This window comes from Ovis aries, chromosome X (genome assembly GCF_016772045.2).
Source record: "Ovis aries strain OAR_USU_Benz2616 breed Rambouillet chromosome X, ARS-UI_Ramb_v3.0, whole genome shotgun sequence".
In the NCBI taxonomy this organism is placed as follows: Eukaryota; Metazoa; Chordata; class Mammalia; order Artiodactyla; family Bovidae; genus Ovis; species Ovis aries.
In genome coordinates this window covers 76,288,387-76,306,938 of record NC_056080.1, presented here as the reverse complement: position 1 = coordinate 76,306,938, position 18,552 = coordinate 76,288,387, and the positions used below count along the sequence as shown (strand labels likewise).

General features: G+C 43.1%; 1 protein-coding gene across 1 annotated transcript in view; it reads left to right on the top strand.

The window, feature by feature from the left end:
- The window catches only part of LOC114111626 (uncharacterized), a 28,905-nt gene extending 13,952 nt beyond the window's left edge, over positions 1–14,953 (top strand). Inside the window, 8 exon segments of the mRNA XM_042242330.1 lie at positions 9,398–9,516; positions 10,140–11,217; positions 11,446–11,690; positions 11,693–11,863; positions 11,866–13,260; positions 13,263–13,759; positions 13,856–14,772; positions 14,775–14,953. Coding sequence (XP_042098264.1) covers positions 9,398–9,516; positions 10,140–11,217; positions 11,446–11,690; positions 11,693–11,863; positions 11,866–13,260; positions 13,263–13,759; positions 13,856–14,772; positions 14,775–14,953 — 4,601 coding nt within the window.
- The last annotated feature ends 3,599 nt before the right edge of the window (positions 14,954–18,552 follow it).

Genomic DNA, 18,552 nt, shown 5'->3' with positions numbered 1-18,552 from the left:
TTTCAGCAAACTGAAATAGTATGAAGCATCTTTTCTGACCATAAAGCTATGAGTTTAGAAATCAGTCACAAGAAAAAAAACAAGCTGTAAAATTAACAAACGCATGGAGACTAAACAATATGGTCAGTTCAATTCAGTTCAGTTCAATCGCTCAGTCGTGTCCGACTCTGTGACCCCATGAATCGCAGCACGCCAGGCCTCCCTATCCATCACCAACTCCGATAGTTCACTCAGACTCACGTCCATCGAGTCAGTGATGCCATCCAGCCATCTCATCCTCTGTTGTCCCCTTCTCCTCCTGCCCCCAACCCCTTGAAGCATCAGAGTCTTTTCCAATAAATCAACTCTTTGCATGAGGTGGCCAAAGTACTGGAGTTTCAGCTTTAGCATCATTCCTTCCAAAGAAATCCCAGGGCTGATCTCCTTCAGAATGGATTGGTTGGATCTCCTTGCAGTCCAAGGGATTCTCAAGAGTCACTTCTCCAACACAACAGTTCAAAAGCATCAATTCTTCAGTGCTCAGCCTTCTTCACAGTCCAACTCACATCCATACATGACCATAGGAAAAACAATAACCTTGACTTGACGGACCTTAGTCGGCAAACTAATGTCTTTGCTTTTGAATATGCTATCTAGGTTGGTCATAACGTTCCTTCCAAGGAGTCAGCGTCTTTTAATTTCATGGCTGCAATCACCATCTGCAGTGATTTTGGAGCCCCCCAAAATAAAGTCTGACACTGTTTCCACTGTTTCCCCATTACTGAATAAATCAAAGAGGAAATTAAAAAATACCTAGAGACAAATGAATATCTATGGAATGCAGCAGAAGTAGTTCTAAAAGGGAAGTTTACAGCAATACAATCTTACCTCAATGAACAGAAAAATCTCAAATAAACCCCCTAAGCTTAAACCTGAGGCAACTAGATGTATAAGAACAAATAAGAGCCAAAGTTAGCAGAGGAAATTAAACCAAAATAATCAGAGCAGAAGTAAATCAAATAGAGACAAAGAAAACAATAGCAAAGTTCAAAAAAAAAACTTAGAAGTTTTTCTTTAGGAAGGTAAACAAAATTGATAAATCTTTAGGCAGATTCATCAAGAAAACAAGGGAAGCGATTTAAATCAATAAATTAGAAATGAAAATGTTACAGTAGAAACCACATAAATACAACTGGCCATAATAGATTAGGACTTCCCTGGTAGCTTAGATGGCAAAGCGTCTGTCTACAACGTGGGAGACCCGGGTTTGATCCCTGAGTCAGGAATGGCAGTCTACTCCAGTACTATTGCCTGGAAAATCCCATGGACAGAGGAGCTTGGTAGGCTACAGTCCATGGGGTCACAAAGAGTCAGACACGACTGAGTGACTTCACTTTCACAATAGATTACTACAAGCAACTATATGAAAATAAAATGGACAACCTAGAAGAAATAAACTAATTCTTAAAAAGATACAATCTTTCAAGACTGAACCACTAAGAAATAGAAATATTAAAAGACCAATCACAAGTAATGAAATTGAAACTATAATTTAAAAACTCTAACATGTATACTATCATGTGAATTGAATCGCCAGTCTATGTCTGACGCAGGATGCAGCATGCTTGGGGCTGGTGCATGGGGATGACCCAGAAAGATGTTATGGGGAGGGAGGTGGGAGGGGGGTTCATGTTTGGGAATGCATGTAAGAATTAAAGATTTAAAAAAAAAAAAGAATTTTGTTAGACCCATGCAAAAAAATTAATTAAAAAAAAAAAAAAAAAACTTCCTATATACAAAAGACCAGGACTGGGTGGCTTCCCAGGTGAATTTTATCAAGCATTTAAAGTAGAGTTAACACCTAACCCTCTGAAACTGTTCTAAAATTTTTAAGAGGAAGGAATACTCCCAAGCTCATTTTATGAGGCCACTATCACCCTGACCGCCAAACCAGATAATGACACCACACACAGAAAATATAGAAGAATATCATTGATGAACATAGATGCAAACATGCTCAATGAAATACTCACAAGCCAAACCCAATAACACATTACTGTCCCCCACATATGAAACTTCAAATTATAAACATTCAAATATGTGAACATGCATTTGTATGTATGATCATGTAGTTTAATTTATGTGTCTGGTATATACTGTCATGTGTTTGTATCCTCTACAAGTGGATTTGCTGTGATGTACTTTACTATACAGTACTGTATAGAGTATAATATTTTTATTTCAAGTTTCAGGATGTCTGAAGCAAGCATAAAAACAATGGTGATGCAGCTGGTAATACTGTACATTTCAAGATACTGTACTGTAAGTTTAAAAATGCTTTTGTGTATTTGTTTTTTATGTATTATTTGTATGAAAAGTATTATAAAACTATTATAGTACATAATATATAGCTGATTGTTTTATTTGGGTACCTAGGTTAACTTTGTAGGACTTATAAACAAATTGGACTTATGAATGTACTCTCAGAACAGAACTCATTCATATGTAGGAGATTTACTATAAAAGGAATATACATGCTGATCAAATGGGATTTATCCCAGGGATTCAAGGATTCTTCAGTATAGTCAAATGAATCAGTGTGATACACCACATTAACAAACTAAAGAATAAAATCCATACGATTATATCAATATTGCAGGAAAAAGCTTTTGAAAAAGTTCAGCACCAATTTATGATAAAAGCTCTCCAGACAGTCAGTTTATAGGAAATCTACCTTAAAATAATAAAAACCATACATGGCAATCCGACAGCTATCATCATACTCAATGGTGAAAAGATGAAAGCATTTCCACTAAGATCAGGAAGAAGACAAGTATATCGACTCTCATCACTTTTATTCAACATACTTTTGGAGATCCTAGGTATGGTAGTCAGAGAAAAAAGAAATAAAGGGAATCCAAATTGGAAAAGAAGAAATACATATTTCAGTTTTTACAGATGAAATAACGCTATACACAGAAAATCCTATAGATGCTACAAGAAAATAACTCAGTTCAGTTCAGTCACTCAATCGTGTCTGACTCATTGTGACCCCATGAATTGCAGCATGCCAGGCCTCCCTGTCCATCACCAACTCCTGGAGTTCACCCAAACTCATGTCCATTGAGTCGGTGATGTCATCCAGACATTTCATCCTCTGTCATCCCCTTCTCCTCCTGTCCCCAATCCCTCCCAGCATCAGAGTCTTTTCCAATGAGTCAACTCTTTGCATGAGGTGGTCAAAGTACTGGAGTTTCAGCTTTAGCATCAGTCCTTCCAAAGAACACCCAGGACTGATCTCCTTTAAAATGGACTAGTTGGATCTCCTTGCAGTCCAAGGGACTCTCAAGACTCTTCTCCAACACCAGAGTTCAAAAGCATCAATTCTTCAATGCTGAGCTTTCTTCACATTCCGACTGTCACATCCATACATGACCACAGGAAAAACCATAGATGGACCATTGTTGGCAAAATAATGTCTCTGATTTTGAATATGCTATCTAGGTTGGTCATAAATGTCCTTCCAAGGAGTAAGGGTCTTTTAAATTCATGGCTGCAATCACCACCTGCAGTGATTTTGGAGTCCCCAAAAATAAAGTCTGACACTGTTTCCACTGTTTCCCCATCTATTTCCCATGAAGTGATGGGACTGGCTGCCATGATCTTAGTTTTATGAATATTGAGCTTTAAGCGAATTTTTTTTTTTTTTTTTGCTCTCTTTCACTTTCATCAAGAGGCTTTTTAGTCCTCTTCACTTTCTGCCATAAGGGTGGTGTCATCCGCATATCTGAGGTTATTGATATTTCTCCCGGCAATCTTGATTCCAGCTTGTGCTTCTTCAAGCCCAGCGTTTCTCATGATGTACTCTGCATAAGAGTTAAATAAGCAGGGTGACAATATATAGCCTTGACGAACTCCTTTTCCTATTTGGAACCAGTCTGTTGTTCCATGCCCAGTTCTAACTGTTGCTTCCTGACCTGCATATAGGTCTATCAAGAGGCAAGTCAGGTGGTCTGGTATTCCATTCTCTTGAAGAATTTTCCACAGTTTATTGTGATCCACACAGTCAAAGGCTTTGGCATAGTCAATAAAGCAGAAATAGACGTTTTTCTCGAACTCTCTTGCTTTTTCAATGATCCAACGGATGTTGGCAATTTGATCTCTGGTTCCTCTGCCTTTTCTAAAACTAGCTTGAACATCTGGAAGTTCACGGTTCATGTACCACTGAAGCCTGGACTGGAGAATTTTTAGCATTACTCTACTAGCGTGTAAGATGAGTGCAATTGTGTGGTAGTTTTAGCAACATTTGGCATTGCCTTTCTTTGGGATTAGAATGAAAAGTGACTTTTCCAGTCCCGTGACCACTGCTGAGTTTTCCAGATTTGCTGGCATATTGAGTGCAGCATTTTCACAGCATTATCTTCCAGGATTTGAAATAGCTCAACTGGAATTCCATCACCTCCACTAGCTTTGTTCGTAGTGATTCTTTCTAAGGCCCACTTTACTTCACATTCCAGGAAGTCTGGCTCTAGGTGAGTGATCACACCATCGTGGTTATCTGGGTCATGAAGATCTTTTTTGTACAGTTCTTCTGTGTATTTTTGCCACCTCTTCTTAATATATTCTGCTTCTGTTAGGTCCATAGCATTTCTGTCCTTTATCGAACCCATCTTTGCATGAAATGTTCTCTTGGTATCTCTAATTTTCTTGAAGAGATCTCTAGTCTTTCTCATTCTGTTGTTTTCCTCTATTTATTTCCATTGATCGCCAAGGAAGGCTTTCTTATCTCTTCTTGCTATTCTTTGGAACTCTGCATTCAGATGCTTATATTGTTCCTTCTCTCCTTTGCTTTTCACTTCTCTTCCCTTTACAGCTGTTTGTACGGCCTCCCCAGACAGCCATTTTGCTTTTTTGCATTTCTTTTCCATGGCGATGGTTTGATCCCTATCTCCTGTACAATGTCACAAACCTCATTCTTTAGTTCATCAGGCACTCTATCAGATCTATTCCCTTAAATCTATTTCTCCTACCTTATGATTATTCCACTGTATAATCATAAGGAATTTGATTTAGGTCATACCTGAATGGTCTAGTGATTTCCCCTACTTTCTTCAATTTTAGTCTGAATTTGCCAATAAGCAATTCATGATCTTATCCACAGTAAGCTCCCAGTCATGTTTCTGCTCACTGTATAGAGCTTCTCCATTTTTGGCTGCAAAGAATATAATCAATCTGATTTTGGTGTTGACCATCTGGTGATGTCCATGTGTAGAGTGTTTTCTTGTGTTGTTGGAAGAGGGTGTTTACTATGGCCAGTGTGTTCTCTTGGCAAAACTCTATTAACTTTGCCTTGCTTCATTCTGTATTCCTAGGCCAAATTTGCCTGTTTCTCCAGGTGTCTCTTTGCATGAGGTGGCCAAAGTACTGGAGTTTCAGCTTTAGCATCGGTTCTTCCAAGGAAAACCCAGGACTGATCTCTTTTAGAGTGGACTGGTTGCATCTCCTTACAGTCCAAGGGACTCTCAAGAGTCTTCTCCAACACCACAGTTCAAAAGCATCAATTCTTTGGTGCTCAGCTTTCTTCACAGTCCAAATTTCACATCCATAGATGACCACTGGAAAAACCATAGCCTTGACTAGATGGACCTTTGTTGGCAAAATAATGTCTCTGCTTTTAAATATGGTATCTAAGTTGGTCATAACTTTCTTGCCAAGGAGTAAGTATTTTAGAGCTCATCAATAAATTTAATAAATTTACTGGATAAAAATTTAATGCACAGAATTATCTTGCATTTCTATACACTAACAATGATAGAGCAGAAGGAGAAATTAAGAAAACAATGTCATTTACTATTTCATCAAAATAATGAAATAGCTAGAAATAAACCTACCCAAGGAGTCAAAAAAAAAAACCAAAAACCAAAACTGTACTCAGAAAACTATTAGAAACTGATGAAAGAAATTTAAAAAATGATATAAACAAATGGATGGATATACCATGTTATTGGATTGGAAGAATCAATATTGTGAAGATAGCTGTATTTCCCAAGATAATATACAGATTCAATGCAGTCTGTATCAAAATACCAGCATTTTTTATTCACTGAATTGGAGCAATATATTTTACAATTTGTATGGAAACACAAATGTCTCCAAATAGCCAAAGTAGTTGTGAGAAAAAAAAGCAGAGCTAGAATAAACAGGCTCTCTGTCTTCAGACTATACTACAAAGCAACAGTACAAATCAATGATACAGGATATAAAGTCCAGAGATAAGCCTAAACAACTATGGTCACCTAACCTATGACACAGGAGGCAAGAACGTGCAATGGATAAAAGACAGTCACTTCAATAAGTGATGCTGGAAACTGAACAGCTACACATTACAGAATGAAATTAGATCACACACTTATACCATATCCCAAAATAAGCTCAAAATGGATTAAAGACCTAAACATTAGCTTGGATACAATAAAAAGAAAATGTAGGGAGAACACTCTCTGACATAAATTGCTGCAAGATCTTTTACAATCCATCTCCTAAAATAATGAAAATAAAAACAAAATACAAAAATGGAACCTAATTAAACTTAACTTTTTCACAGGAAAGGAAACTATAAACAAATAAAATGCAAATCCCAGAATAGGGAGAAAATATTAACAAATGAAATAACCAACAAAGCATTAATCTTCAAAATATAAAATAAAAACAGCCCATGCAGCTCAATATCAGAAAACAAGCAACCCAATCAAAAAATTAGGTTGACAATCTAAACAGACATTCCTACAGAGAAAACATACAGATGCTTAAAAGTCATATGAAAAGATGCTCAACATCACTAAATATTAGAAAAATACAAATCAAAACTACAATGAGGTATTATCTCACACCCATCAGAATGGCCATTATCAAAAAGCTTACAAACAATAGTTTTTGGAGAAGGCATGGAGAAAAGGGAAGCCTCCTACATTGTTCCAGGGAATGAAAACTCATACACCACTGTGGGGAAGAGTATGGTGTCCTTAAAAAACTGAAAATAGAGTTAACATATGATCCAATAATCCCACTCCTGGGCATATATCTAGAGAAAATCGTCATTCAAAACGATGCATGTAACCCAATGTTCACTGAAGTATTATTTACAATAGCCAAGCCATAAAATCAGCCAAAATATTCATAAACAGAGGAATGGATAAAGAAGTTGTGGTACATATTTACAATAGATTATTATTCATCCATAAAAACAAAAATAATATGATTTTCTGCAACATGGATGGACCTAGAGATTGTAATACCAAGTGATGTAAGTCAGACAGATAAAGACAAGTATCATTTGACATTACTTATATGTTAAATCTAAAAATAGAGTTGCAAATAAGCTTAACTACAAAACAAAATAGAGTTACAGATATACAAAATAAACTTATATATACTGGGTAAACAGATGAGCAGAAGACCTAAACAAACATTTCTCCAAAGAAGACATACAGGTGCCCATGTGACACAGGATAGGATGCTCAACATCGCTAATTACTAGAGGAATTCAAATCGAAACTACAATGAGATATCACCTCATACCAGCCAGAATGGCCATCATTGAAAAATCTATAAACAATAAATGTTGGAGTGGGTATTGAGAAAAAGGAACACACCACATTGTGAGTATGAATGTAAATTGATACAGCCAGTATGGAAAACAGTATGGATATTTCTTGAAAAGTAAAATTAGAGCTATCATATGCTCTGGCAATCCCACTCCTGGGTGTATATCTAGTGCAAAACATGTTATGAAAAAATACATGCACCCAATGATCATTGCAGTGCTGTTTACAGTAACCAAGGAATGGAAGCAATCCAAATGTCCATCAAAAGAGGAATGGATAAAACAGATGTGTTAGACATATACAATGTAATATTACTCTGTCATGAAAAAGAATGAAATAATATCATTTGCAGCAAGGAGATTATCTTATCAAGTGAAGTAAATCAGACAGGGAAAGATAAAAATATGTTATTGTTCATATTTGGAGTCTAAATAAAAGATACAAATGAACTTATTCACAAAACAGAGACACAGTCACAGATGTACAGAATGAACTTATGGTTACCAAGGGGGAAATGTTGAGGGAGAAATAAACTGGAAGTTTGAGAATGATGTGTTCACACTTATTTAAAATAGATAGCCAATGAGGACCTATTGTTAAAAAAAAAAAAGTTTTTTAATTAAATAAAATTTTAAATTAATCACTGAAAGAATATACCCTTTTATATATTTGAAACCACTAAAGAAATAAATAAGTTTGGTCAATCCAAGAAAAAGGAAGTAAAAAATGAAAGCATTGTAACTAAGCATTACAAATAAAAACAAACAAGTAATAAAACAAATTAAAATGGCATAAATGAGCCCCAATATATCAGTAGTCATAATAAATTTAAGTGAGCTTTATTCTTTTATTAAACAGTAAAGTTCAGGGGGTGGTCCTAAGATGGTGGAGGAATAGGACGGGAGACCACTTTCTCACCCCACAAATTCATTGAAAGGTCATTTGAACGTTGAGCAAATTTTACAAAACAACTTCTGAACCCTGGCAGAGGACACCAGGCACCCAGAAAGGCAGACCATTGTCTTTGAAAGGAGGTAGGACAAAATATAAAGGATAAAAGGGAGACAAAAGAGTTAGGGACAGAGACCCATCCCGGGGAGGGAATTGTAAAAGAGGAGAAGTTTCTAAACACCAGGAAACCCTCTCACTGGCAAGTCTGTGGGGAGTTTTGGAATCCCAGAGGCATCATAACCAGGAGGAAAAATAAATAAATAAGACCCACAGATTATGTGCCTAACAGCAACTCCCAGTGGAGGAGTAGCCCAGACTCTTGCCTTCGCCACCAGCAAGAGGGGACTGAATAGGGAGGCACCGGCTGCATTGCTTAGGGTAGAGACCAGGCCTGAATGCCTTGAAGACAATCTGAGGGAGCTAACCTGAGGTAGTGAAGAGCTGAAGCCATTCCATTTTGCCCCCCGCCCCAAAAAATAAAAAAAAAAAAGACTCCATTTTAGAGTTCTGAGGAAAGAGTCTCTGGAAATCCCCTGACCTCACCCCACCACCTGTGAGCCAATCAGATCCCAGATCAGAATCTCCTGACTATACATTCAGGACTTATGACCTGCCCGGGAAATTTGAATTAAGCCCAGGAAATGGGAACCAATTGGAACCCAACACCTAACCCTTCCACAGAAGGTAACCAATTAGATGTCTCCCAACCCAGAAACTCCCATTTTTCAAATTTTTCAAGTGAGAATACCCTATATAAGCAATGTAACCCAGAGTTTGGGGCTCCTCTCCTTAGCCGCTGCATTGGTAACGGTGGGAGCCCCAGTTTGAGCTTGGTAATAAAAACTCTCTTGCTTTTGCATCAGATATCGGCTCCCTGGTGGTCATAGGGAGATTTCGAGACTTGGGCATAACATTTGGGGGCTCGTCTGGGATCTCCCATCTGTCCCACAGGGAAACTGATCCAGAGAGTTATCTGCAGCCGGTAAGCTCTTCTCTGTCTCTTTGTTTCTGATAAGGCCTATTTTCTGAAGCCTGTATATGACTCAGGCGGAGGCGCCAGCAGGTCACCAGTGCGGGTCATTGGGAGACGTCCCCGGCCCCTTCAGAGGGGACGGAGTGCCCCTGTTCTCTGTAGACGATAGCGGGTCGCTCCTGCTAAATGGTTGGAGGCCGTCGTCTTACTTTGTTTTGCCTCTGGACTCCTGGAGGTCTGTATCTTCTGTCTCTCTGTCTGTCTGTGTGGCTATCTGTACTGTCTGTGTTAATTTACCAACATCTGACTGATCTAGGAAGGATGGGGCAAAGTCAATCCAACCCTACCCCTCTATCCCTGATCACTGACCATTTTAAGGAGGTCAAGATGTGCGCACATGACCTCAGTGTGGAAATTAAGAAAGATAAATTAATCACTTTTTGCAGTGTGGAATGGCCAACCTTCCACGTGGGATGGCCCCCAGAGGGCACCTTTGACTTGGAAACCATGCACCAAGTCCGAGACATCATCTTTCAACCACGGAGCAGACACCCTAAGTTCCCTATGTCATAGTGTGGAAAGATCTCATATTGCGCCCTCCTCCACGGGTAAAACCTTTCTTGCCTCAACAGGGATTCTCCACTGCACAGGTGCTGGTGACACATGTAGGAAAGAACCTGAAAGATCCCAAGGAACCTGAACCAATGGCGCTGCTGTACCCCATTTTACAAGGGGGAACAGAGGAAGAACTTCTCTTCCCAACCCCTTACCAACCTCTCGAGCCACTGCGGGCCCCTGCTATCCCTCCACCTAGGGCTGAAGCATCAGAAGAGGGGCCTGCACAAAATACTCGCCATAGGAGAGCCATGTCTCCAGCGGGGCCAGTAGACTCAACAGTTGCCCTCTCTTTACAAGTGGCCAGTCCCCCCGACAAGGAAGGGAACCAACCTCATCAATATTGGCCCTTCTCTACCAGTGGCCTATATAACTGGAGGTCACAGAATGCTAAGTTCTCAGATAACCCTAGAGATCTAACTAACCTTCTAGAAACTGTGCTTTTTACTCATCAGCCCACCTGGGATGACTGTCAACAGCTGCTCCAGATTCTCTTCACCATGGAAAAGAGAGAGAAAATACAGAATGAGGCCTGTAAAAGGGTCCCAGGGGCAAATGGAGAACCCACCACTAATATAGATGAAATTAACACCTCTTTTCCTTTATCGAGACCTGACTGGGATTACAATAAGGCACAAGGTAAGGAGAGGCTCCGGGTCTACCACCAGACTCTGTTGGGGGGGCTCAAGGCAGCTGCACAGAAACCCACTAACCTAGCTAGAGTAGGAGATGTTCAACAAGGCCCCACTGAAAGTCCAGCCGCTTATCTGGAAAGGCTGATGGAGGTCTTTACACAATACACCCCCATGGACCCAGAAGCAGAAGGCACTCAGGCTGCTTTGATAATGCATTTTGTCAACCAGGCGGCTCCAGACATCAGGAAAAAGTTACAAAAACCAGAACACCTGGGTGAAAAGAGTATCCAGGATTTAATAACAGTGGCAGAAAGGGTCTACAATACTCGAGAGACCCCCGAGGAAAAACAAGCTAAGGCAGCAGACCACCAGACCCACAATATGGCATGCATCCTGCTAGTGGCAACAGTTCCTGATTCGGGAGAAAGGGAGCACCAGCTGCGCCGCCTAGCGGCTGAAGGTAAGAGCTGCCCCCGTACATGACCAGCATTAGGAAAGAATCAATGCGCCTATTGTAAGGAGGAAGGACACTGGGCCAAAGAATGTCCTAAGAAAAAGAAGGGACCATGAAAGACCCCTATCCTGGCCGTCGATGAACTGAGCGACTAGGGGAGATGGGGTTCAGCGCCCCTCCCTAAACAAAGGGTAACCCTAAGAGTAGAAGGGACCCCAATTGACTTCCTTGTAGACACAGGGGCTCAATATTTGGTTTTGCTGGAGCCCCAAGGGAAACTGGCTGGAAAGACTTCATGGATGCAGGAGGCCACTGGGATTAAACAATATCCATGGACTACCCGAAGATCGGTGGATTTGGGCATGGGCTGGGTATCCCACTCCTTTATGGCCATCCCAGAATGTCCCTTCCCACTGTTGGGAAGAGACTTGTTAACCAAGATGGGAGCTCAAATTCACTTCCTCCCGGAGAAACTAAAATACTTGATCAGGCGGGCAGGCCGACTCAAGTACGGACAATTCAATTAGAGGATGAATATCGGCTGCATCAAAAACCGACCCTTCCCCAAACAGACATCCAGGAGTGGCTAGATGAATTCCCTGAAGCGTGGGCCGAGACAGGGGGAACAGGCTTGGCTAGGCACCGCCCTCCTATATATATATAGATCTCAAGCCAGTGGCTGATCCCATCCAAGTCAGACAATATCCTATGACCTTAGAGGCCCGACAGGGAATCACTCCCCATATTTGCAGGCTCCTAGCCCAGAAAATCTTGAGACCCTGTCAGTCAGCGTGGAATACTCCCCTGCTCCCTGTTAAAACAAATTCTCATGACTATCGGCCAGTACAGGACCTGCGGGAAGTTAACGTCTGAGTTCTAGATATTCGTCCTACAGTGCCAAACCCATACAACGTCTTGAGCTCACTCCCACCAGATCATCACTGGTATATGGTCCTAGATCTAAAAGACACTTTCTTTAGTCTATCCCTGGCACCCAAGAGCCAGGAGCTTTTCGCCTTTGAGTGGTCCAACCTGGAATAGGGGATCAACCGACAGCTGATCTGGACGCGACTGCCACAGGGATTTAAAAATTCTCCCACCATCTTCGATGAGGCCCTCCATGAAGACCTGGGTGAGGTTACACAACAGCACCCCCAACTAACCTTGTTGCAATACGTAGATGACCTCTTAATTGCAGCAAAAGACCAACAGACTTGCCTCATGGGCACCCAAGAACTATTGCCGACCCTTGGAAAATTAGGGTACTGAGACTCAGCCAAAAAGGCTCAGATATGCCAACCAGAGGTCACCTACTTAGGGTATGTGTTAAAAGAAGGGCAGAGGTGGCTGTTAGAGGCACAAAAGGAGATGGTACTCAAAATACCAACCCCAGACTCACCTCGAAGGGTGAGAGAATTCTTGGGGTCTGCTGGCTTCTGCCATCTTTGGATCCCAAACTATGCAGAACTGGCTAAACCCTTATATGAAGCCACCAAAAGTACCACCCCTTTCAGCTGGACAGAACAGATGGAGGCCGCCTTCAAAACTATTAAAATGGCTCTGCTGTCAGCCCCCGCCCTAGGGTTGCCTGACGTCACAAAACCCTTTCTCCTGTATGTGGATGAAAAACAAGGAGTAGCAAAAGGGGTGCTGATGCAACATTTGGGACCTTTGAAATGGCCAGTGGCCTACTTGTCTAAATGCCTAGACCCCGTAGCATCAGGCTGGCCCCCATGCCTCTGCATGATTGCGGCAGTGGCCCTAATGGTCAAAGATGCAGACAAACTGACACTAGGGCAGGAGTTACATATTACTGCCCCCCATGCCACTGAGGGCATACTGAAACAACCCCCAGATAGATGGATCAGCAATGCTTGGCTGACCCACTACCAGGGACTACTGCTAAACCCCTCCAGAATCATCTTTCTACCACCTACTGCTCTCAATTCGGCTATGTTACTTCCTAACCAGGACTTGGAAGCCCCGATTCATGACTGCAGCGACATACTAGCCCTGGTGCATGGGATGCGAGAGGACTTGCAAGATCGCCCCCGGCGGATGCTGAGGTCACTTGGTATACGGACGGGAGCAGTTTCCTTTGAGATGGACTCAGGTATGCGGGGGCGGCCGTAACCACGGAAACCCCAATTGAGTGGGCAGAAGCACTACCTCCGGGTACTTCGGCTCTAAGGGCTGAACTAATCACCCTAACAAAAGCCCTCCAGTTGGGAAAGGACAAAAAGCTTAACATCATTACCGATAGCCGATACACCTTTGCTACTGCCCACATACACGGGGCTGTCTACAGAGAGAGGGGACTCCTCACAGCCAAGGGTAAGATGATTAAAAACAAAGAAGAAATAAAAGCTCTCCTCTCAGCATTATGGCTTCCTAAAAAAGTAGCCATAATACACTGCCCGGGGCACCAGAAGGCAGACACCCTGATCTCAAGGGGAAACAACTTGGCGGACAGGGCAGCCAGGGATGCAGCCCAGAATATTGTGATAAAGGCCACTCTTCAGCTGCCTGACCCTGGGAGCCCTATTCTGCCAGCTTTGCCCAATTACTCAACAAGAGACTTAGACTGGATAAAAAGCCTATGTATGGCCCAACAGCTGGCCAGGTGGTAGAGAGCAGCAGACAGCTCTCTAATCCTCCCAGAAGAACTAGGAAAACAAATGTTACTAAAAATGCATCGTGCCATTCACCTGGGAACCCACAAGATGCAAGACCTGATTAGACATGCCAAGATTACCATGAAAGATGTCAGGACGATAATAGGAGACATCATATCAAACTGCAAAGCATGCCAGCTCACGAATGCTGTCCCTCATCTGGCCAACCAAGGAATTAGAGAACAGGGGACAAGACCAGGAGCTTATTGGGAGGAGGACTTCACTGAGATAAAACCGGGTAAATATGGATACAAATACCTGTTGGTGTTCATAGATACCTTCTCAGAATGGGTAGAAGCTTTCCCCACCAAGAGAGAAACAGCACAGGTGGCGGCCAAAAAGCTGATTGAAGACATCTTGCCATGGTTCGGGTTTCCGGCACAGGTGGGGTCAGATAATGGGCCAGCCTTCATGTCTCAGGTAAGCCAGGGGGTAGCCCGGGCTTTGGGGACTAGATGGAAGCTGCACTGTGTCTATAGGCCCCAGGGCTCAGGGCAAGTGGAAAGGATGAATAGGACGCTTAAAGAGACATTAACAAAACTAGTTGCTGAGACTGGTGGGGAATGAGTGGCTCTCCTCCCCTTTGCCCTGTACTGGGTGCAGAACTCACCCTACCAACTGGGACTCACCTCTTTTGAAATCATGTATGGGATACTTCCCCCAATAATCCCTAACCTAAAGGCAGAAGTGTTAAAAGAAATAGATGATCAGAAGTTGCTTTTTTGTCTCCAGTCCTTACAATACTCCCACAGGGACACATGGAAGAGGCTCAAAGCACTATATGAATCAGGCCCTCCACATGAACCTCACTGCTGCTGGCCAGGAGACTGGGTGTACGTGCACCGTCATCACCAAGAGACCCTACAGCCTAGGTGGAAGGGACCCTTCCTGTCGTCTTGACAACACCAACTGCTCTCAAAGTTGACAGCATCTATGCTTGGGTCCATTACACCCACACATGGCCTGCAGATCTGTTTGCCTTACAAGAAGAGTTCCTCCCCCAGTGGAAGGCCAAATTGGACAAAGGTAGCCCGCTCAAGCTAAAACTGCGAAGACAACAAAAGTAGGTAAAATGGTAAAATGGCTACCCGGCTACTCCTGGTGCTCTCCCATCTGGGCTGGAAGGCTTTAGGTGCGGCCCAGGACCAAGTAATCTGGAAACTACGAAATGGAGAGACATACGATGTGCTGAACCAGATGACTGCCATGCACCCCGTAAACACATGGTGGCCCGACTTCCACCTAAAAGAACTGATGGAGACTTCCTGGGCATTCACTTATCTGCAGAAAGTGGGTTTCTATGCATGTCTGGGGCACAAAAGAGACCCGATAAAGACTTGTGGCAGCATGCAGAGTCGTCACTGTAAGGCATGGGAATCTGTCACTTCAAATGATAGCTGGTGGAAATGGAGTGTGGCCAGACCGTCGGACTTGGTCACAATGACTTTCGTAAATCTTATCACCTCAGACGTGTGGAACAAGTGATTTACCGGTAATTGCCCTGACTGCGACCTCTTCAAGGTCTCCTTCACTTCTGAAGGACAGAGGGACATAAGATGGACATTGGACTCGTCTAGGGTATACAGGGCCTCTGACTATCTTACTTTTGCTACTCACCTTGAGGCCATGTTTATTGAACAAGTTAATGACCTTCATCAAGAGCCGCATCAACACGGTGCATCTTATGGTGCTCAGGTCCCAATATACAGCTCTGCCAGAAGCCCCCTTAGTGGAAGAAAATATAGAGCTGGTTACAGACCCATGATTGGGTCTGTCCTGGGTCCTTGAGAAGGGGGGAATGACGAGCCTAAGCCACTCCATTTTGCCAAAAAAAAAAAAAAGACTCCATTTTAGAGTTCTGAGGAAAGAGTCTTTGGAAATCCCCTGACCTCAACACCACCGCCTGTGAGCCAATCAGATCCCAGATCAGAATCTCCTGACTTTACATTCAGGACTTATGACCTGCCCGGGAAATTCGAATTAAGCCTGGGAAATGGGAACCAATCAGAACCCGTGGCCAGCCTGGGAAATGAAAACCAATCAGAACCCAACACCTAACCCTTCCACAGAAGGTAACCAATTAGATGTCTCCCAACCCAGAAACTCCCGTTTTTCAAATTTTTCGCGGGAGAATACCCTATATAAGAATGTAACCCAGAGTTTGGGGCTCCTCTCCTTAGCCACTGTGTTGGTAATGGTGGGAGCCCCAGCTCGAGCTTGGTAATAAAAACTCTCCTGCTTTTGCATCAGATATTGGCTCCCTGGTAGTCATAGGGAGATTTTGCAACTCAGGCATAACATTAACAACCCAAACTGTGGGATAGCCAGAGAGAGAAAAAAAAGAAAAAGAGAGAGAAAGAACTTTCCCACAAAAAGCTCTAACCTAAGGCACTGCTGGGCCCTTTCACAGAACAGAGCGAATACCAGAGGAGAGCTAGCTGGCTGCAGACCGGCCCATCCCCTGCCAGAGGTAGAGGCAGGCAGGCAACAGCCAGAGAGGAAAAAGGGCAATCTCAGCCCCAGAGATGGCATCCTCTAACAAACTGTGAGCAGACTCCCAGTTGCTAACCAAGTCTTCCTGGTATCCTGGATGACTGACATCCACAGGGAGGGTCGCAGCCAGAGATCAGCTTCCCAGAGGAGACACACGGCACACCTGAGACAGCGCTCATGCTGCTCACCCAGGAAATGGAGCGGCTGGGATGGGGTAGGTGATAAGACACACCACCCCACCTAAGGAGAGTGCGCTCACCAAGTACCTGGTCGTCTGAACTGCTCCGACCTGGGAAGGGTGTAAAACACAGACCCAACTGAGTGTGCGCCTTTGTGGAGTACCCGAGAATTGGAACCTGAGCAGCTTAGACCTGGGAAGTACACACAACCCAGGAACCGCTCCCTGCAGAGCAACCTGAAGCCTGAGCAGTGCAGACTGGGAAAGCACACACACCATGAGTGGGGGCAAACCCTGTGCTGCAGAGACACTGCAAGCACTCCCCACAAAAGCCAGTGATATTTGTTTGCAGTGTCCCTCCCTCCCCACAGCATGACTGAACAAGTGAGACTAACTAAGTGACCACCTTTACCCCCTTGTGTCAGGGCCGAAATTAGACACTGAAGAGACTTGCAAACAGAAGCCAAAATAAACAGAGGGAACCGCTTTGGAAGTGACAGGTACAAGAGATTAAAACCCTGTAGTTATCACCAACTACATTGGAAGGGGCCTATAGACCTTGAGAAGTATAAGCTGGAACAAAGAACTATCTGAAACTGAACTGACCCCACACTGCCCAGAGATATTCCTAGATATATTTTTACTATTATCATTCTTTAAATTAAAAAAAAATTAAGTCCTCTACTACTTTTTAAATTTTCATTTTTATAACCTACTATTACCTTGCAAAAAAAGGCAATACCTTGCTATTTTAAAGCAAATTTCATATATGTATTTTATAAATTTCGTGATTTTTTTGTTATTTTAATATTGTACTTTTGAGTGTCTAACTTCTACTCTATATTTTTAATCTTTGCTTTTTAGTATTTGTCATCAATTTTGTACCTTTAAGACTCAAATCTTCAGTACCCATTTTTACCTAGGAGTGTGATTACTGGCTTGTTTGCCCTCTCCCCTCTTTGATTCTCCTTTTTCTCCCCTAGGTCACCTCTATCTCCTTCCTCTCCCTTCACTTCTCTACCGAACTCTGTGAAACTCTTTGGGTATTCTGGGCTGTGGAGAACACTTAGGGAACTGATTACTGGCTAGATCTATCTGTCTCTCGCCTTTTGACTCCCTTTAGCGCGAGCAGCTGCAACTGGTGCACTAAGCGCAGCTGAGAGTCAGGGGCAGATGCCCGAAGGGCAGCGGCCAAGAGGAGTTACCCCACGTCTGAGGTCAGGGGCAGCGGCCAAGAGTACCAGGATGTGACGGTGCAGGAACAGCTTAGAGGAGCAACCCCACGTCCAAGCAGCGGTGGCTGCTCTGGCACAGGAGGGCCTACAGGAGCTATCCCAAGTTGAAGGTCAGGAAAGGTGGTGGTGAGGAGATACCTTTCATCCAAGGTAAGGAGCAGCGGCTGCACTTTGATGGAGCAGCCATGAAGAGATAACCCACGCCCAAGGTAAGAGAAACCCAAGTAAGATGGTTGGTGTTGCAAGAGGGCATCAGAGGGCAGACACACTGAAACCATACTCACAGAAAACTAGTCAATTTAATCACACTAAGACCACAGCCTTGTCTAACTCAATGAAACTAAGCCATGCCTGCAGGCAAGTCAAGGTGGAGAGGTCTGACAGAATGTGGTCCAGTGGAGAAGGGAATGGCAAACCACTTCAGTATTCTTGCCTTGAGAACCCCATGAACAATATGAAAAGGCAAAATGATAGGATACTGAAAGAGGAACTCCCCAGGTCAGTAGGTGCCCAATATGCTACTGGAGATCAGTGGAGAAATAACTCCAGAAGGAATGAAGGGATGGAGCCAAAGCAAAGACAATACCCAGCTGTGGATGTGACTGGTGATAGGAGCAAGGTGTGATGTTGTAAAGAGCAATATTGCATAGGAGCCTGGAATGTCAGCTCCATGAATCAAGGCAAATTGGAAGTGGTCAAACAAGAGATGGCAAAAGTGAATGTCGACATTCTAGGAATCAGGGAACTAAAATGGACTGGA